We start from the raw sequence: 17,908 nt of genomic DNA, 5'->3' as shown, positions 1-17,908 counted from the left end.
CTCGATACATACTGCAAACTTGTCTCCTTTCTGGGTGGACAAATGTTCTTCATGTCTCCCTAATGTACCTGTGGACTCTAGGGATGCATAAGAAGAGGTAAACTGGTGGGGAGCAGCAGAAGGTGGGGTGAAAATCTGCAAGGGAAGGATGGCTGGATTTGTGTGAAAGACGCAGTCGTGGGTGGTGTTGAAACTGACTATGTCTGGATGCAGATGGAATCTCCCTGGGGTGGAGGAGCCAAGAGATGGGAGTAGGTCAGAGCAGGGTTGTGGATGGATTGATGCTGGCTCAGTTCTGATAGTTTCAGCCTAACTGATGGGTGCTTCAATCAGAATCCAAAAGAGGCACCAGATTAATGTGAGGAAATGTTTGATTTCTTAGGTAGCATTTATTGTTTCTAAACTGAGCATTGCCAGCTGCTTTAGTATCCCTGCTCTATAACCCTAAGTGTGTGGACATGCTGCAGTTGTTTCCTCCAAGGCATGGGGTAGATCTAGTCCAAGCTTCCTCAACCTCAGCCCTCCAGATGTTTTTGGCCTACAACTCCCATGATCCCTAACTAGCAGGACCAGTGGTCAGAGATGATGGGAATTGTAGTCTCAAAACATCTGGAGGGCCAAGGTTGAGGAATCCTGATCTAGTAGATCTTCTTGGATCTGGATTGTATTTCCCCTGATTTGGCATTTGCTAGCCCCCACCCCACCCCATGTTCTCATGCGAGGGAGCGTCCCTAGTTTCATTGGTGGAATGTTGGAAGATATATTTTGCAGGTACAAAAGAGGAATGCAACATCAGCCCCTGGTATTAGCAAACACTTCCATCTCTACGATTCTATGAATTGTGTGTTCTGGGTGTGGAACCTAAGACAGCATCACAAAGAGGTATATTGGAAAGCTGATCTTAGCAGACAATCAGACCTACTCCCAGGAAAGTGTGCAACTGAATGCACGGGGACTCCCTTCTGATGTTCATGTTGAGGATTGCTCTGTCACAAGTGGGAATATAAACACTAGAGCGCTGCAGTTCAAGATCTGCAAAGCTACTATCAGGGTTGCATGATGGTGGGAAATTCAGGACAGACATAATTAAATCATAAATGTTGCTTCTTCGACTACCCCCCTATAGAGAGACACATGCACAGAATCCATACCTGAACAGTGGGAGTTGTGTGGTACAGGACAGCAGTAGGAAGGAGAAATCCTCCCCCCCCCCCAATTGAGCAAAAAGATTTTGAACCAGAAAGAAGATCTCTCCACCCAGTTTTGGGCAATTCCCCTCTTACAATGCAGCTTTATATGATACACCTCCCTCTCTTGGATAGGGATTACTATCTGGAGAGGGTTTTGGGGTGTGAGTGTGAGTACAGGAGGCTGCAGGAGTAAAGGAAAAGAAAGTCTGTTTTCACAAGCCCACTTTGGGGTACAATTCATAGCAAAGAAAATAATTAAACAAGTAACTACTAATAGATAAAACCTAAAGAGACATTGTAAGACAATTGGAAATCTGAAATAAATTGTCCATGTATCGCCACCCCACACCCCTTGGGGCTTGCTTTCAATAGTTCTCTTCATATGAATGCTGCAGGCCTGGATTATAAACATGACCCATCAGGTTAAACTATATACAAATGCAATTGGTCCTCTCGTTATCACCAAGCGCCTCAAAATATTACCGTGCACTGTGATGAACGGCAGTCTCCTCAGCTGTGAACCAAACGTATACAAACCACAGCCTTAACTCTCAAAAACTCTGAGAAGTTTCATCAAGGAAACCCTGCTGAGCGCAGTACACTTTTTTGGGGGGGGGATCCTCTGGGACATATTAAAGTATTACGAATGTATGTCACAGCAGCTGTCTCCTAACACTGCAGGGCTGCATTATTGCTCAGCAGTGCTGCACCATGATGAATTAACTCAAAGAACTATGAATTTTGTGACATAGGCTGAGTCATTGCATATTGACTCACTGATCTTTTCGTCTACAAGGCCTTCAATGGAATTTGAGAGAATCCCCAAGGGGTCTCACCAATTTTGCTCTCTGAGTTTTGACCCTTTCCCGGTGGTGTCTAGTAGGTTGTGCAATTCTGAATTAATAAGAATCTGTTTAGATGTCTGCTCAGCATTCTGTTTTAATCTGTACCAAATGCCTTTTGGTTGAACTGATTCTCATGTTGAAATGTTTTGAAAGTTAGGATAAATGAGAAGTCCTAAAAAGGGGGGAAAGATCCCATCTCTTGGACCTAGATCTGCCATAAATAAATTCAGTGGGTTTTTTTCTTAAAAAATTAAATAAATTAGGGATACTCTCATTTTCCTACTCATATTGAAATACTGCCCCTCAATGAGGCCAAACTTAGATTCACAAAATGTTTAGGGGTATGTATACCCCTGCGTCCCCCCCCCCCCGAAAAAAGCATTGCATAAATTTAATCGCTTTTCAAAAGCCTTTGAAGCAAGAGGTCATCAACAGTTCTTGAATGTAATAATTCCATATGTTAGAAACACTTTACGTGAAGCAGTCTGTCCTTTCATTGGTCTTAAACCAACAATGACCACAATCAATAATCAACAAGTATCGAAGGGCTATTATTGATTTGATTGGCTTCATTACATCTCCGTCTCAAGTTCACCATCAACAGAGCGTAAATGTTTTGTCAGCAACTTCAGTTCTTCATTGATACACCATCTTTGACATGATTTCAATTATTTAATGATGGATGAATAAAATGATTGGTCCGGCTTTTGTGTATTGAATAGTCAAAAAGGTTAACTGGGCAGCCTGAAAGAAGACCAAACATTGTATTACTGTCATTGAGAAGTTACTAATTTACTAGAGATGCTGATATCTCTCTCTCTCACTCACTTTCACTCTTCACTGCTTTCCTTTTGGTGGCAACTCATATTGAACTGTGTCTTGCCTGCCCTAATTGCAATTTGTTGCTAATGTGAAAATAACTGTTTGCTGTAGAAGCCGATTAAAGCTAGGCTCGGCCTGTGTGTCAGAGAGATGGCAAATGAGCCCAAATACTGAAGGCAGGACATACACAGCAGCGCCTGGGAATCCTTTAAAATAAAAACAGGACATAAAGAGCCATCTCAGATATTCAGGAAAAACGTATAGGGCAGCTCCTTTGGAATGGTACCACTGCAGAATACATGTGAAGAGGCCTAAGCTAAAATCCTCCTTTTTCATACAACATGTAAAATGCCATAAGAAGCTTCGGCAGCACGATAAAACAGACCCATCTCAGTCCATCAAAGGCCTGGGGGAACAGGTAAGACTTTACCAGCATTGAAAAGATGTCACTGGAAACACCAGGTGATCCTCGCTGGGGAGAGCCAGATGGGAAGCCACAACTGAGAAGGCCACCTCCCCTTGCCATCAGTCTCCAAGACACCTCTCAGAGGAGAGAGCTGGAGAAAGGACCTCAGATGAAGGTTAGATAGCCTTGTGTCAAGCAATTACTATCCCACACTATCTGGTACATTTCCCCACCATTTTCCTTATTGCATAAAGCAGGGGAGGAGCAGATTTTTACACAAGAGCACTAAATCAGCTTTAATTATGCAACCTGAATTTGCCAGAATGTGATTGACTCTCACCCCCAGTCCCAAATTGCAACGGTCTGGAAACCCTCCGAGGCTGCTGCAGTAACAAACAAAAGAGATTAGTAACCAACTCGTTTCTCAGAGTTGCTCCCAGGCTGCCTGTCTCCACTTCCCTGTTTGCCTGCCCACCTGCATCTCAGTTTGCCATCATCCCTGATGGCCAAGGAACCAGCCTTTTCCAACAATGCATCTGAATCGGAACGGGTTTCCTAATGTCTTCCAACAGATTTCTGATCGTAGCTCAGATTCAAAGCACCTCGTCTAGAGCCCGTGAACCACTTAATCTGAATTATTTAATTTCAGTGACACTGCTGCAAAAGAAAACTGTTGTTTAAAATAGGGTATTAATTTTGTATGCTGCCCAGCTGGGGGGGGGGGCAGGCGGATATCCTTCTTTGCAGCTTATTGAGCAGCATTACTAAAATATATATTTATGACGTATTGTAAATTACAGTCTATACTTAACTACAAAGCCAAGGAATAAGAGGACTTTGAAACCAGAACAAATTAAAATCACAATTCTCTTTAAAGCCATCCTAAGAAGCAAAGCCTTAAGTCTCAGTGCTACAGTAGTCACAGTGTAGAAAGTGCAATCAACAGGGAACTGCCGCCAAACCTAACCAAATACCAGTGCACTTCTACTAATTCTTTGCAATATATGAATTCATATTTGCCACATACAAATACATGGTATCTCTTTTGGGATCAGTTGCTTTGTGTCAATGAAACAAGTCCAAAATCCATCACAAAGTGAATGTTATACCCTTCACAGAGGGGTCCCCCCCCCCTGCCCAAACATGCACATTAAAAGCACACAAGTTGGAAATAATTTTTTTCTTTAGAAACCCACATTTCAATTAAAGATTAAATAGCTCCAGGGAATTTGAACAGTTCCCTCCCCACTCTTCTAAATTGCTTAAGCTCGTGAGAACTTTCTAATTAACAAAGTGAACTTAATATTTGTCTAGTTGCTTCTGATGCATTTATATATTGATTTTATTTAATGGGTACTAGAATAAAGGTTTGTCTTTGTAACACTAAGGAAGTGGTAACTAGGCACGGTAATGCTGGGAGAAGGAAAGCTGATAGCAAAGGAATATACTCTTTCAAGTCCCAGGACCCTCTTCCCATGATTCACCTTGTTTCCCCCCAGGAAGGTAGGCCACAGGTCCCTTATATTCCCAGGCCGTGGACCCAAGCGAAGCCGCAGGCCCAGTTTGGTCTGCCCCCCGGGAGCAGCCTGCCCCCTTGCCTGCTTGCAATTGGCTAATAATAATAATAATTTTTTATTATTTATACCCCGCCCATCTGGCTGGGTTTCCCCAGCCACTCTGGGCGACTTTCAACAGAATATTAAAATACAATAGTCTATTAGTCAATAGTCAATTGCCTGCTCACAATTGGCCAATTTTGTGAGCGGGTAGAATCCCCTTCCACAGGCAGCAAGCTGAACCCCACCATCCAAAGGGGATCTCCTCTTAGCAATTCCACTCCTCTGATGCTGCAGATGATATTGTTGTAAATCACATGCCTGTCTAGGAAGAGTGTGGGAAACGGAAGATACTCTTATTTCTTCCGCCATAATGTACTTTCACTTTTACTTGTTCTGTTTGTTCTCTCGGAGCTGGAGAGAACGGACGCCATCATGCTTTTGTCTGCACATAGTGTGTAAATAAATAGTAGAGCAGATCTACGATGTCTCATTCTTCTTGCTGCATTATGCCAGAAGATTAGTGTGCATATACCAGCTGGTATATGTCGCTGAGCGCACTGCAGACGAGGGGAAATGCCTTTTCCAGAGCTGTGCGTACTGGAGGACACTCAGAGTTTGGGGGGCTTGCAGGCACCCCCAGGGCATTTTTCCAACACCTACATCAACAGATCAACAGTGGGCAGGAAGGAGTGCCAGCCCACCAAAGTGCCAGCTGAAAAGTTTGGCTAGACTTTCGGCACTGAAACTCTCTCAATCACTCTGGAAGACAACCTATGCTCGAAGACAAGGGATCTGTGACCCTGTTGTTTCTCCTGTACCTCTCAGCAACTTCTGATACCATGGGATTCTTCTGGACTACTTTTACAGGATAGGGGAGGAGGGAGGCATACCAGTGCTCTGGAATTTGTCTCTGCACATCCCATTTTTGTTGTTCCTCTGCCTGGTGGGGATGGGTGGGGGTGGAGCCTGAAATTCCCTGCATCTGCATAATCTACATCCTTCAGAACTGTATGCACCTGGGAATGTATGTGGGTTTAAAATAATAATAATAATAATAATAATAATAATAATAATAATAATAATAGATAGCTTGTGTCATATAAGCTTTTACTGTAGGTAAACATGCAAGCCATATAACTGCTAAGGATGGAAATGGGGCTAAAGTCTTTCTCGAGCGTCTGAGAGAGGCTACAAAGAAAGTGCCTTAATTTATATTCACCACAGGCTTACGTTTTCTTACCTGACCCCTTTGGTCCACATAAATAAACTCACATTTTTTATATGTGTACAAAACAGCTAATGGAAACCTACCCCCCAAAGCCTGCTTTTTATTTTCTAATAATCCTTCTGCTATTTCTCCATTGTAATGTCAGTAGGTTAAGTATTGTCTCCCACTGCTTCCTGAGTGACAACATTTTGCAGTCTGATCTCTCTACATATTTCTCTGTAATCACGTGCTTTCCCTTGGCATGATTGCAGAGTGCAAGCAACCCCATTGAGAGCCCATTCGTGAGCATAATTTTGCCTTGTCAAGCCTCAAAAATATTGTGGTTCCAAAAGAAACTTCAGATTGACAGCTTCAGCGACTTCCATCTAGAGGCTGAAATCGATAAGGATGTAGTCTTATGGAGGTAGGTCAGTAGGAAGGTCGTCCGCAAAAAAGTTACCTGTAGAGTCAGTACTTTAACCATTATATATGCAGTATTTCTTTTCAATTTCTTTATTTCTTTTATGAATGGCTTCCCATGAAGCATCAGAAAACAATTCGCAATATAATGACACATATGAAAGAGTTATATGCAAACTTCCAAAGCACCCCAAAGGACTTTAAAAATCCCTATTTCAATTTGTGGTGCTTTGGAGAGATCCCACTTCAGCTCAGACAAGACCCAAATCTATCCAAAGTGGATCCACCTGGTTCCTGATTTGGGATCATTTCTTTTGTATACCTCTATAAGGGACATTCCCCAAGACAGGAGAGTGAGATGCAGAAAGCCAAGTCATTTTTCCAAGTTCTGGTCACATGTTAGACTTAAAATGTGTGCTGTGGAATCTATTTTCAGCGAGCATTGTGTCCAATTCCATTAGTAGTTTTATGCAAACATTGAGCTTGAGCCAAAATCTATGTAAGAAATATTTAATATGAGTGAGAGTCAAAACATTGGATTAATTATCAGATAGTCATCTACTAACCCATTTAAAGTTATTTTGAAAAAGCTCTTAAATGGAATTTGCCTTTATCTACATTGGCCAGAAAATGAATTTATAAATGCTTTATTGTTAATTCACTTCAGAATATTTCACAGGAAGTGATTCATAAAATAAATAAATAGTATTGAACATGAAATTCATCTAAAGAAGGAAGTGTTCTTTGGGCTGAAACTGTAGCACTCAGTGGGATTTTCTGAGTACACATGAATAGCAGGGATGAGGGACCTGCAGCCCTCCTGATGTTGGAGTCCAACTGTCATCAGCCCCAGCCAGCATGACTAATGGTAAGGGATGCTGAGAGCTGCAGTTCAGAGACATATGTTCCCAGAGATATAGGTATGCCCTGCTAGGGTATGTTGGGAAAAGGTATTGAAAGCTGTCCCAGCATAACTATAAATAATAGTAAGCATCATACAGCAATCTTGATGACATGAAAGCATTGGATAATCAAGCTGTTGTTGGCATCCATCTGTCTCAAGAGACAAGGATGTGTGCCTCCAGGGGTGAAGCCAAAACACTGTGTTAGCAGCACTGAAGTGACTTCCCTGGGGCACAAGCCTGGGCAGTGTGTATGGAGGTCCTGAGCGGCCCAGACGACAAGACCCCCTTCTTGGCCTTTGGGTCCAAAGGAAAGCAGAGCAATACATTGGCACTAGTGTGGCTGCAGGTGTTGCCGAAAGGCACCATCCAACCATCTTAGCGAGTCCACTCCTGATTTTTGTAGGGTTTACTCTTTAGTCTTTTCTTCTCCTAAGGATACCCTACAAGGCAGCAGACGTTTAGGACCAGAGTTTTCCTTCTCCTAGATGGGCTACCTTCCCAGGTTGATGAACCCCATCTGCCCCACACCTCCCTCTACAGCAGGTGCAGAAAGCACCTTCTTGACCTTTGGAGCCACTATTGGTTTGGCCACTCACTCCACTGAAAACTGCTTCATGTGCAGGAGAGGTCATAATCAAGCGTTGGAGCTTAAAATGAAAGGAAAGAAGCTTTTCTGAACAGCCCTCATAGCCAGGCAGCAGTGGTGGTAAGCAGAGCTCCGGATTTGTGCCCCTGAACTTCCTTACATCATCTTTAATCATGCCAGTACCATTTCGTATGGATGCATGTCAGTGGCAGCGTTGAGGATAGTGCCAGTGAGTGTAGTTATCTGTGTCACCACTGGACTGGTGAGTGGAGCTTTTTGTTGTTAAAAACTCAGCCACCTCTTCTTGAAAGATATACCCACATCCCACCCCTTGAAAGCCACCAATATTCTACACACACCCTTTTGGGGGGAGATAAGTGGTCCTGCAAAAGTATACGTGTGGGATTCTGGCCTGGCCTGACTTTTGCTATCATGCTCCACTCATCAGACTCAGAAATGTATGGAAACACCCTCCCCCCCAAAAAAAACACACACACACACTTAACTAGCCTACAATAGAGTAGTCCATTACTGGCTATTGCTGCCTTCCATTTCTGTACACAAAGAGAACTTCTTGGACATGTTAATTAGCAGTTGCTAGGATTCAGCAACAGTCAGACGAGAACAAAACAGGAATAAAAAGCAAAAACACCTGCAAATCCACATGCCCTGGCATTGGTGCACATCCTTAATTAGTGACATGGATGGTCTTTCATTGCTTAAGCCTCGAGATTAGATTAAAATTTTACATTAATACTGAGCATTGTCATGCCCAGGGCAACTTGTATCCAAGGTACAGGGAGCTGCTTCTATTTCTTAAGCCTTCATCATGCTTCAGCAAGCAAGTCTGTTTCCACATCTGTGCTAGCACCTGATGTAATCACATTTCCCCCCTCTTTTGAATCAGTAGCAGCTCTCCAATAAAGCAATCTTTTTTCCATCCATCATCTACAGCCTTGGTGCATAAGCACTTGACTCCCAGTTAAACACAAAGGAAAGATGTTCGGTGCATTGTGGAGGGTTAGCAAGGCCTATTTCCACACTGACAATTAGACCGTCGGCATGAATTATTCAACCCTCTGGCTCTCGGGTTTCAGAGCAACAGCAGTGCTGGCCTTTTTCGCTTCCTTTCTCCTTGCCATATGCCCCAGATCACGTTACCTCCCTTAGATACTCTTCTTTCTTCCTCCAGGAGGCCACGGCTCTAAAACATTTATCGTGTTTGCTAATAACGTCTTGGTGCAGACACTTCTCAACTACAATGGCCCTAGAATGACAATCACAAGGCCTTCAAAAGGACGGGCAGCCTTCTCAACAATTATTAAAAACTAAAGTGAGGTGACATGTTGTACGAAGGATCAAATTATTTGTGAGAACAAAGGAGGGAAATAACCACCATGGTGGCTTCCCAGGGGAGGTGAATTGGAGTCAACAAGGCAATCAACTTTTTCCCCCTTGGTATTGCTGAAGGCTGACTGACCTTGAAAAACAGCCATAATCACCTGGAAACAGTCTTGTACCAAACATTAATGAAAGTATTCTACAACCACCGAAACACTGATTACAAATGAACACTGGAACCCTCGACCAAATGCTTCCTTATTTTTGTCTAATCATTCACCTCAAGAGTACTGCAGCTACGGTGTAGCTGAACCTGTTTACTTCAATTCACTTACATTTTCCTAAGTGTCCAAAAGTGCCTCGCTTTTTCTTTATGGCACACACTGAAAATACATTTGCGCAGTTTCAGTTATGCGGCTGTTCATGTCAGGTTTGTTTCCTCCATGCCCTTGCCATCGAGTCGTCAGCCTCATTTCCCCACACTGATGTTTAATCCAATTGTCTGACACAGCTGATGTGATTTGTCCATGATTTTGCAATGCCGCATCTGGGATGCTGAGAAACAAAATTACATAACACAGCCAGATCCCCCAGATCCCTCATTCAGAAAGGCACTAAGTTGTGACAAAACATAATTTCAGAGACATCTGTGGTGAACACGGTGGCCCATGTGGCCACCTTAAAACAGCCAGAGAAAAGCAAGAAAAGAAACAGCCACTGCAGTTTTTCCAGTAAGCCCGGAGCCCCCAAGCACTGCTTGATTTTCTCATGCCCTCTGCAGATTGCCTCATTTTTCTTCTCCCACTCCCAACCCCCTTATTGGCACCAGAAACGTTCTCATCCCATTTACTGTGGCAGCAAATACATTCCCTGTTTCTGCTGGGTCCCATTTCTCTATATATATATATTTTTAACTCAGCAGCTCCAGAATGTAAGAAGAGTCCTGCTAGATCAAAGCAATGGCCCATCAAGTCTAGCATTCTGCTCTCACACGACTGGAGGCAAAACCAGTGAGAGCAAGGAAGCAATGCCCTTGTTCTGCTTCAGCTTCATGATGATGCAACACAATGGTCCTTAAGGAAATAATACCCCCAACTGTTCTAGAATGTCTAGCATGTGTAATATTCTTCCAGGATTCTAAATCTCCATGGGTACAGGAGGCTTTGTCCTACAAATGTTTGTCTTACAACTCACACAGATGGAGATAGGAACTTAGTTCACTCGTATCTGTTCCCCCTGCTCATGGCTAGGTTGTGCACTTGAGTAATGCCTGAAGAAGGCTAGACTGAGCTTTAGTTGATTCCTCTTATATTTCACTCTTCCTCTGAACGGAATGACTTACTTATCATTCTTAGGTGATCCCCTGCCCATTGTTTATTAATTAAATTTCTGAGCTGACCTTCATTCAAGGATCACAGGACAAATTACAATATAAAGACACAAAAATACATAACTTAGTAACAAACAATAACAATATCCCCAGAGAGAGAGAGAGATTAAAAGGCCAGCTTGTTTTATTAGCCAAAGGCTTGGGAGAAGAGAAACATTTTCTTCTAGCGCCTATAGATATGTAATGAAGGCGCCAGGTGGGCCTCCTTAGGGAGAGCGTTCCACAAATAGGGAGCCACTGCAGCAAAGGCCTGTTCTCATGTTGCCACCCTCTAGACCTCTCATGGAGGAGGCACACAAAGAAGGCCCTGATGATGCTTGCAGGGTCTGGGTTCATATGGAGAGAGGCGGTCCTTGAAGTACTGCAGTCCTGAACCATCTGAGGCTTTACAGGTCAAAACCAACACTTTGAACTGGGCCAGGAACCTAATTGGTAGCCAGTGCAGTTGGGCCAGTATATACTCAAAGCACCTTGCCCCGGTAAGCAGCTTGTCCACTGAATTCTACACCAGCTGAAGTTTCTGAACTAACTTCAGAGGCAGCTTCACATATAACACATTGCAGTAATCTAGCGTAGAGGCTACCAGAGCACTGAAGGCAGAAGTTAGGCCTTCCAGACAGGGATGTAGTTGGTCCACTAGTGAAAAGTGATAGAAGGCAGCCCATGGCACCTAAGTGATAGCAACAGATTCAGAAGTACCCCCAAGCTGTGTAGCCGCTCCTTCAGAGGGAGTGTAACTCCATCAAGAACAGCAACCTCCCATCCATCGAGTCTAGGGAACCTCCCACTAAGAGTTCCTCAGTCTTATCTGGGGCCAAAAAGCTCTCACTCCCCCCAAGCATCACCCTCTGGTAATGGCCATCCAAGTAAGAGCAGAACCACCACAAAGCGGTGCCACCCACCTGGACAGTGGCTCCAGAAGGATACCATGGTTGATGGTATCAAAAGTTGCTGAGAGGTCAAGGAGGATTAACAGTGACACATTTCACCCATCTCTCCCCCAAGAGAGGTCATCATACAAGGTGACCAAAGCACTTTCTGTGCCAAAACTAGGTCTAAACCCCGACTGAGATGCATCTAGAAAATCATTTCCCTCTTTGTTCTCCAAGCAGCAGAGGAGGACCCATAGGAAGTTATCCCACGGTATCCTCACAACAAACCTGAGAGAGAGTTTAAGTTAAAAGACTGCCGTTGGGTCCACTCCACCAGTACTCTAAATGTGCCCTTGGACAACTGCAGCATCTCACTCATGACACTGGGCATTTAAGGTATAACTCACTAAGAACTTCTCCTGTGCAAATCTATTTCAGTGAGTAGGACCTCTATACCTTGATAGGACTTATGGAAAGAAAGGGGGGGGAATCCTTATGTCTGACAATCCCCTCCCAAAATTGTGTGTTTAAGCGACCCCGCTAAATATTATTTCAAGTTTAGGAAGCTTGTTCTGCCTCCATTCATTTTCTCATAACAATACAGCCCTTTTATCTGTACTATTCATTCTGTGTAATGACTAAGTTAGCTTGAATTTAAATCACATAGAAATTGACTTTCTTTGGCATCTTGTAAACACTCAGACCTCTTCTATTTTTCTTTTCTTTTTCACAAACCCAGATACATGGAGGTGAATTTTCATCTATTTTATTTTATCAAAGGTATGTCAGCGATTTGTGACACCGCACAAAGGGGCTTTTGATTCAAGTATTTCCTGCTGTTCACCAGTTCAGTCAGTCTCCATTCAAAGCCCCTCCAGGTCAACTGGAACAATCCTACTGATTCCCATTGGCCCTGCAATAATATCTTCCCCCTTGTAATCAAGGTTTACAGGCATGCCCAAACCACAATTTCCATCCCACAGTGAACAGAGCTTTGCCATTTGCACCATCTTGAGCTCCTTTGGAGAAAAAGTCAGAATCATAGAATTGTAGAGTTGGGAGGGGCCCCGAGGGTCATCTAGTCCATCTCCCTGCAACACAGGAACATGCAGGTGTCCCAAATGGGGATCGGACCCACTACCTTGGCATTGTCAGTTTCACACTCTAACCAACTGAGCTGCCTATAAATGCAACGAATAAATAAAATAAAATAAAATTCAACGAATGCAGCATTACCTCACCAAGCACTTTGCATGTGAGTGTGAGCAGGTTTACCATTATTTCTAATACAACAACCTATTGATTGAATAGTTCATCCATTATATATACTTAAATCTTGCTTTTCTGCAGGGCGGGGGGTGGGAAGAGGCAAAGATACTCAAAGAGTACTATTCAACTACACTTTCCTCACCAACGTAGGCTTGGTTCCAAAGGGCTTCATTTCAGCCAGAACGCAGCAGCGGCCAGATTCAGTCCTTGTATTAAGGAATTTCTCGCGCTTTGCTGAGACAGAGGCAAAAAAGTGGTGTGCAGTCGATGGCGGCTGAGCTCAAGTGGTCATCAGAAGCAGCTGATATTTTAAGTCAAGTGCTCTACAGATCTTCTCAGACCACTCAGCAGTTTCATGAGCAAAGGGATTTCACCTAGGCCTTGTTGTCAATGCTTTCTGCCTGCCAGTAGGCCTGACCCTACACTGCCTGCACAGATCTGTCCTTGAATCCAATAAAACCACAGGAAAGCTAAAACTACTCATCTTTTGTTGCTGTTACTTGCTTATTGGTGTTCTTACTTTTCCTTGCACAATCACTTGCTATCAATGACGACATCAGATAGGCAAATCTGACTGGCCACACAGAATAGACACTTCTCTGTTTACATTGTGATCCTTGGATGGGTGGGATTACCAAAATAATTCATACAGAAAGGGAGGAAGAAGCTGCCTCTGACCAGCCCAAGACAAGATGATACCCCTTTCCCCATTGCACACACAGAAGCCCACCAGACTGGCAGCTAAATCTTCACTTTGAGACTGCTGACAGGTGTAGCATCCTCTACCACATCTGAGGCAGCAGACCAGAATAGGGGACTTAGGACAAGCGGGGCAGAGGTAAAAGTGAATGCTGCTGCTCCTTCCCACACTGGATCTGCCACCTGAGGCAGTTGCCTCATGCCTAATGGTAGGGATGGCCCTGCCTAGCATGCAAAGAAGGCAATCAAAGCAACAACCACCGAGACCTGGGAGAAGAGGCGGTGGAAGAGGACTGGAAGAAGTTTAAAGACTACCTGCAGAAATATTGCAAAATTTATGAATGCTAAAATGATGTTGGATTTAAAAATAATATGGCATTAGTGATACAGGTTAGAAAGCTATGTAAAAAATGTAAATTGAAGAAGGGTGTCAAAAGTAAATAATATGTTGAAGGCGTTTAAACATAAGGAGGAAGGATTGGAGACATAATAGAATGATTTTAATAATTAGAAATGAGTCTTGAAAGAGGGTAAGGATTTGCTGTATCTGACTGGGTAAAGAGGAACACAAAAAAGGGAGGCGTGAGGAAGTCAAGAAAGAATTTAAAAAGCTGGAATTTTTATTTTTAAACTTTCCTTTTCTTTTTTTGATGGATTTCTGTATTTTATCTTTTTTATCTGTTTTATGTGATTGTTTTTGTTCTTCTTACTTTTGTGGTTGCTATGTTTTTTCTTTTTTGTAAAAGCAAATAAATATATTTTTTTAAAAAGCAACAACCACCAAGCTGCAAAGATATCACTGAAAAGGGTAATTATTTGCACAACCAAAGTATTTTTTTAATAGAAAATTTCTACCATATCAAAATTGTTTGATACTGCTTGAAAAGTGAAGCTTATGAATATTTGGCACAGTTCTAAATAAGACTAAACGTTTTAGGCTAGATTTTTAGGACCAGAATTAATAGCATTCTGAAAGCATTTTTGATTCATTAAAATATATTTTTTTCCTCAGATTTCTTCAGTTCAGTTTGAGGCAGGTTATGTTTCCTTCCACCAAAAGGCTGGTTTGCATGGACCTTTGTCACTGGAACCAATGCAGTAATTAATCAAGACAGCAACAAAAATGCAAGAGTCGCGCCACTGCGAGCTACAATATTAGGGAGAAAGAAAAGCAACGGAACAATCATATAATGACAGTCATTCTTAGCACTTTGTGACTATTGAATATTTAACCTTTAGCAATACAACAGCCTTGTAAGGCAGGCCAGTGGTATCATTATCATTATTATGAGCAGACCAGAGGACTAAGACAATGCCAGAAAATGGCAAGCCCGAGATCACCTAGAGAGCTTATAGCTAAAGTGAGATTAAGAACCAGAAAGCTGTCAGCTTCCAAGCTCAGAGGTCAACCCATTGCTCACTGGGCTGTACTACCTAAGACTGCAGGTAAAAGTCCACATGCCTGAAATTTCCTTTATATAAATAGTCCCTGCACACGGAACTTTAGATGTCATGGAGAAAGGATTTAGCCTAGCTTTCTCCCTAACGTGCTAGTTTTCTACGTGTAGTACAGTACCTGCAACTCCCCATTTATGCAAGCGTCATATTCCAAAGCACTGCACGTTTAAGTGAAATCACATATTTTAGAAACGCCATTGGAAAAGCCTGCAAACACCCTCTATACCCCTGGAAACCCTTGAAAAATCCTTTAAAAAAACTAAACTCCATGACAATCCCTCCCTTCAACCCTCCTTGTTCAAACTCCAACTTTGCACAGGCCTCAAAGTCGGTGTTTATACTTGCAAAGGCTCATGGGATTTCTAGATGCTATTTTTGTGCCATTTTTGCACCCTTTCATGCCACTTCCAGGTTAGCAGCAGTGTGCGCATGCATGTGCACATGTTCCTCAAACACACGTACATGGGGAGTTGCCTGTACAGGACAGCATTAATTCATACGTGTTTGCACATTCTGAAGTGGTACACGGAATGCCTATGGAGAAGACACCACAGAACACCTAGCCTCCTGCCAGCCATATTGCTGGGCTTACCAGCAGGGAAAAGTGGTGGAACAGTGTGGACACAACAGTGGAAGCACTGGACCGGCTCCACTGATGCACTTATCCCATGCCTATTTTGACCACTGCACTGCACCAGCTAATAAACATCAACAAGGTTAACAAAAAAGGCATCTGTGTTTTGGGGCTCAGGCTGTGCACATCTCATGTGCTATAGCTTCCTCCAGGAAATAAACAAACCTCTCGAGCATCCCACCCCAGCCACTATAAGCTTCCCAGAAAAGCACTTCAGCCTTAAGAACGCCAACAAATAACAGTTTTACCATGAAACCAAGGCGCCACAGTATTAGCGTTCCTCTCGAATCCAGCACGGCGCGGAAGCTGCTCTTCTTTGAACCACTGAATAATAACTTCTCTGGAGAAAGGCCTCAGAGGCCGTTCCCAGGCTTTACTGTATTAAATGAAAAGAAAAGAAGGAGGTTAAAGTCACACGGAGATTGCTGTGCCGAAATGAAATTGCACATTATGGAATAAAAGGGATTTCTTTTCTAACCAGTCAATGAGGCAATTATGGTTTGGGAAATGCTATTTCCCACTTTCTATAGTACTCTTCAGGCTAATTAAACATGAGGTTTGATTACTTAAACATGGGGGGGTGCATAAAGAAGGTACCAGGCAAGTCTTTTTGCCAAAGCTATTTCAGAACCAGGGGGCTGCCACCCAAAAGTCCATAGTAGCCACCCAACCAGGGTTCAAGAAGGTGAAGAGACAAAGCAAAGAGTAATTTTCAGGGTTCAATGAAGCAGCACACTAAAATGGTTTTGAGGCTTTTCTCCCAGTTCCTGAAAAGTGATAAGAAACCTAAGTCTATGGAAAAACCAGGCTTAGTTTGTTTTATTGGCTTTCATCCTGGAGGTGGAACAGAACCTTATCTTTTGCCCATCTTCTCCATCCAGAGCTCCTGATGTAGGAGGGCACTGTTTGCACCATTTGTCTGCATTCATGCCTCTACAGCAGCGACAAGGAACATTTTCAGTCTGAGAGCTGCATTACCTTCTTGGGCCTGGATGCTAGTGTGGGTGGGGCAATGGATGCAAGTCCAACCATGAAAAAAACTGGTCTGTACATGTATAAGCTACAGGCATCCTGACAATTCAATGAAACATTCCAGCCAAGGGAAAACAATGGAGCAGTCAGTTATGAGTGTGATTGATGGGAGTCCTTGGGGCCAGATAAAGATGCCTGGTTGACCACATTTGTCCAGCCCAGCCCAAGGATTTGGTTCCCTACTGCTGCTCTAGGGTGTGTTCTCTCATTCTTCCAAAGTCAACATTGGATCATTGGCTAAAGCTGCCCAGAGTGCCCAGGGCAACCTAGTCGGATGGGTGGGGTACAAGTAATAAATTGTTGTTGTTATTCCAACCCTCCTTAACCAGCCCACTGCATTTACGTGGAGGGTTGGAACATTGCTCAGCCACCTGCATAGAATCCCTTGTCACCTGTGGTGACCAAGCAAGTTGTCAAATACAAGGCGATTCAAGGAGCCCAAGCTAGAATGGTAAGGCATGTGGGGAAAGCTGATCCACACATTGAGATGCCTTCACAGAAATTATAGTGTGGAACCATTCCCATGTAAACATATTCATCCATTTGACTGAACATGCTCACAAGCCTTCCTGTGATGGGAAATCCTGAATTACCAGGGCTTCTGGTAGTAAAGGGGCTTGTAAGCATGTTCAGTTGAACATGCTGTCAAGCCCCTTCTATACCTTCCCATGCAATATGGGGAAGTTGAGGTGGGTGGAGTGGGCACACCCAAAGCACGTGGGGGCATAAGGGCAGGGACAGCATGCATGTGCCTGCTCCCCCTCCCCAAACCTTCTCACATTCTTCTGAATCCACAAATAAGGCTACTGCAATGATACAGGAGATATTGCCCTGCAATCCTCAAATTCCACTAAGATGATCTAAAGATCTAAGTGTATTTTCCTGTGAGCATCAACTTTCTAGCTCTCCACAAGGATGAAGATAGCAAGGCAACCTGACTCTTTGATCATACAATAATATCACTTAAGAGATGGATAAACAGCTTTGGGTAAGTACGGAATAATTGGCATAGCCTTGTAAGGATCTTCTTGGTCTCACTTGAGTATTAAGAAAGCATTCACATCTAAATTATTGCTGAATTCCACACTAAACAGTTGCACTTTAGAACTTAAAAGGCTTAGAACTCAAAGATGAATAATATTTAATAGCCCTTCACAATTATTGCTTTTCTTAATGTTCTTATGACTTTATTTTGGAAGAGCCTCCTTCATCTTAAGTGGCTTGGAATAACAAAAATAACCACAGTATTGCTACAAGAAGCAACTCACCAGCA

The 17,908-nt window shown here is 43.1% G+C and overlaps 1 protein-coding gene and 1 long non-coding RNA gene across 9 annotated transcripts in view; one reads left to right on the top strand and one right to left on the bottom strand.

Moving 5' to 3' along the window:
* The window catches only part of SH2D4B (SH2 domain containing 4B), a 79,613-nt gene that overhangs the window by 19,012 nt on the left and 42,693 nt on the right, over positions 1-17,908 (bottom strand). For 5 of the 6 annotated variants that reach the window (XM_079975716.1, XM_079975719.1, XM_079975715.1 and 2 more), the window contains one exon: positions 15,852-15,979. In XM_079975716.1, the coding sequence (XP_079831842.1) occupies positions 15,852-15,979 (128 nt within the window). Of the gene's footprint in view, positions 1-14,419; positions 14,659-15,851; positions 15,980-17,908 lie in introns of those variants that run through there. The other variant, XM_079975720.1, reaches the window with a different exon arrangement.
* On the top strand, positions 8-14,662 carry LOC307215975. 3 transcript variants are annotated; one of them, XR_013838829.1, is made up of 4 exons: positions 8-97; positions 6,302-6,453; positions 11,784-11,939; positions 14,524-14,662. It is a non-coding gene; the product is annotated as an uncharacterized lncRNA (long non-coding RNA). The 3 variants fall into 3 exon arrangements; XR_013838830.1 differs by having other exon boundaries at positions 11,781-11,939; XR_013838831.1 differs by lacking the exon at positions 14,524-14,662 and adding an exon at positions 12,963-13,291 and having other exon boundaries at positions 11,781-11,939.

Source organism: Podarcis cretensis (genome assembly GCF_951804945.1).
Source record: "Podarcis cretensis genome assembly, chromosome: 5".
Taxonomy (NCBI): Eukaryota; Metazoa; Chordata; class Lepidosauria; order Squamata; family Lacertidae; genus Podarcis; species Podarcis cretensis.
Note: the sequence above shows the minus strand (reverse complement) of the source record. Positions and strands in the feature narration are given on the sequence as shown.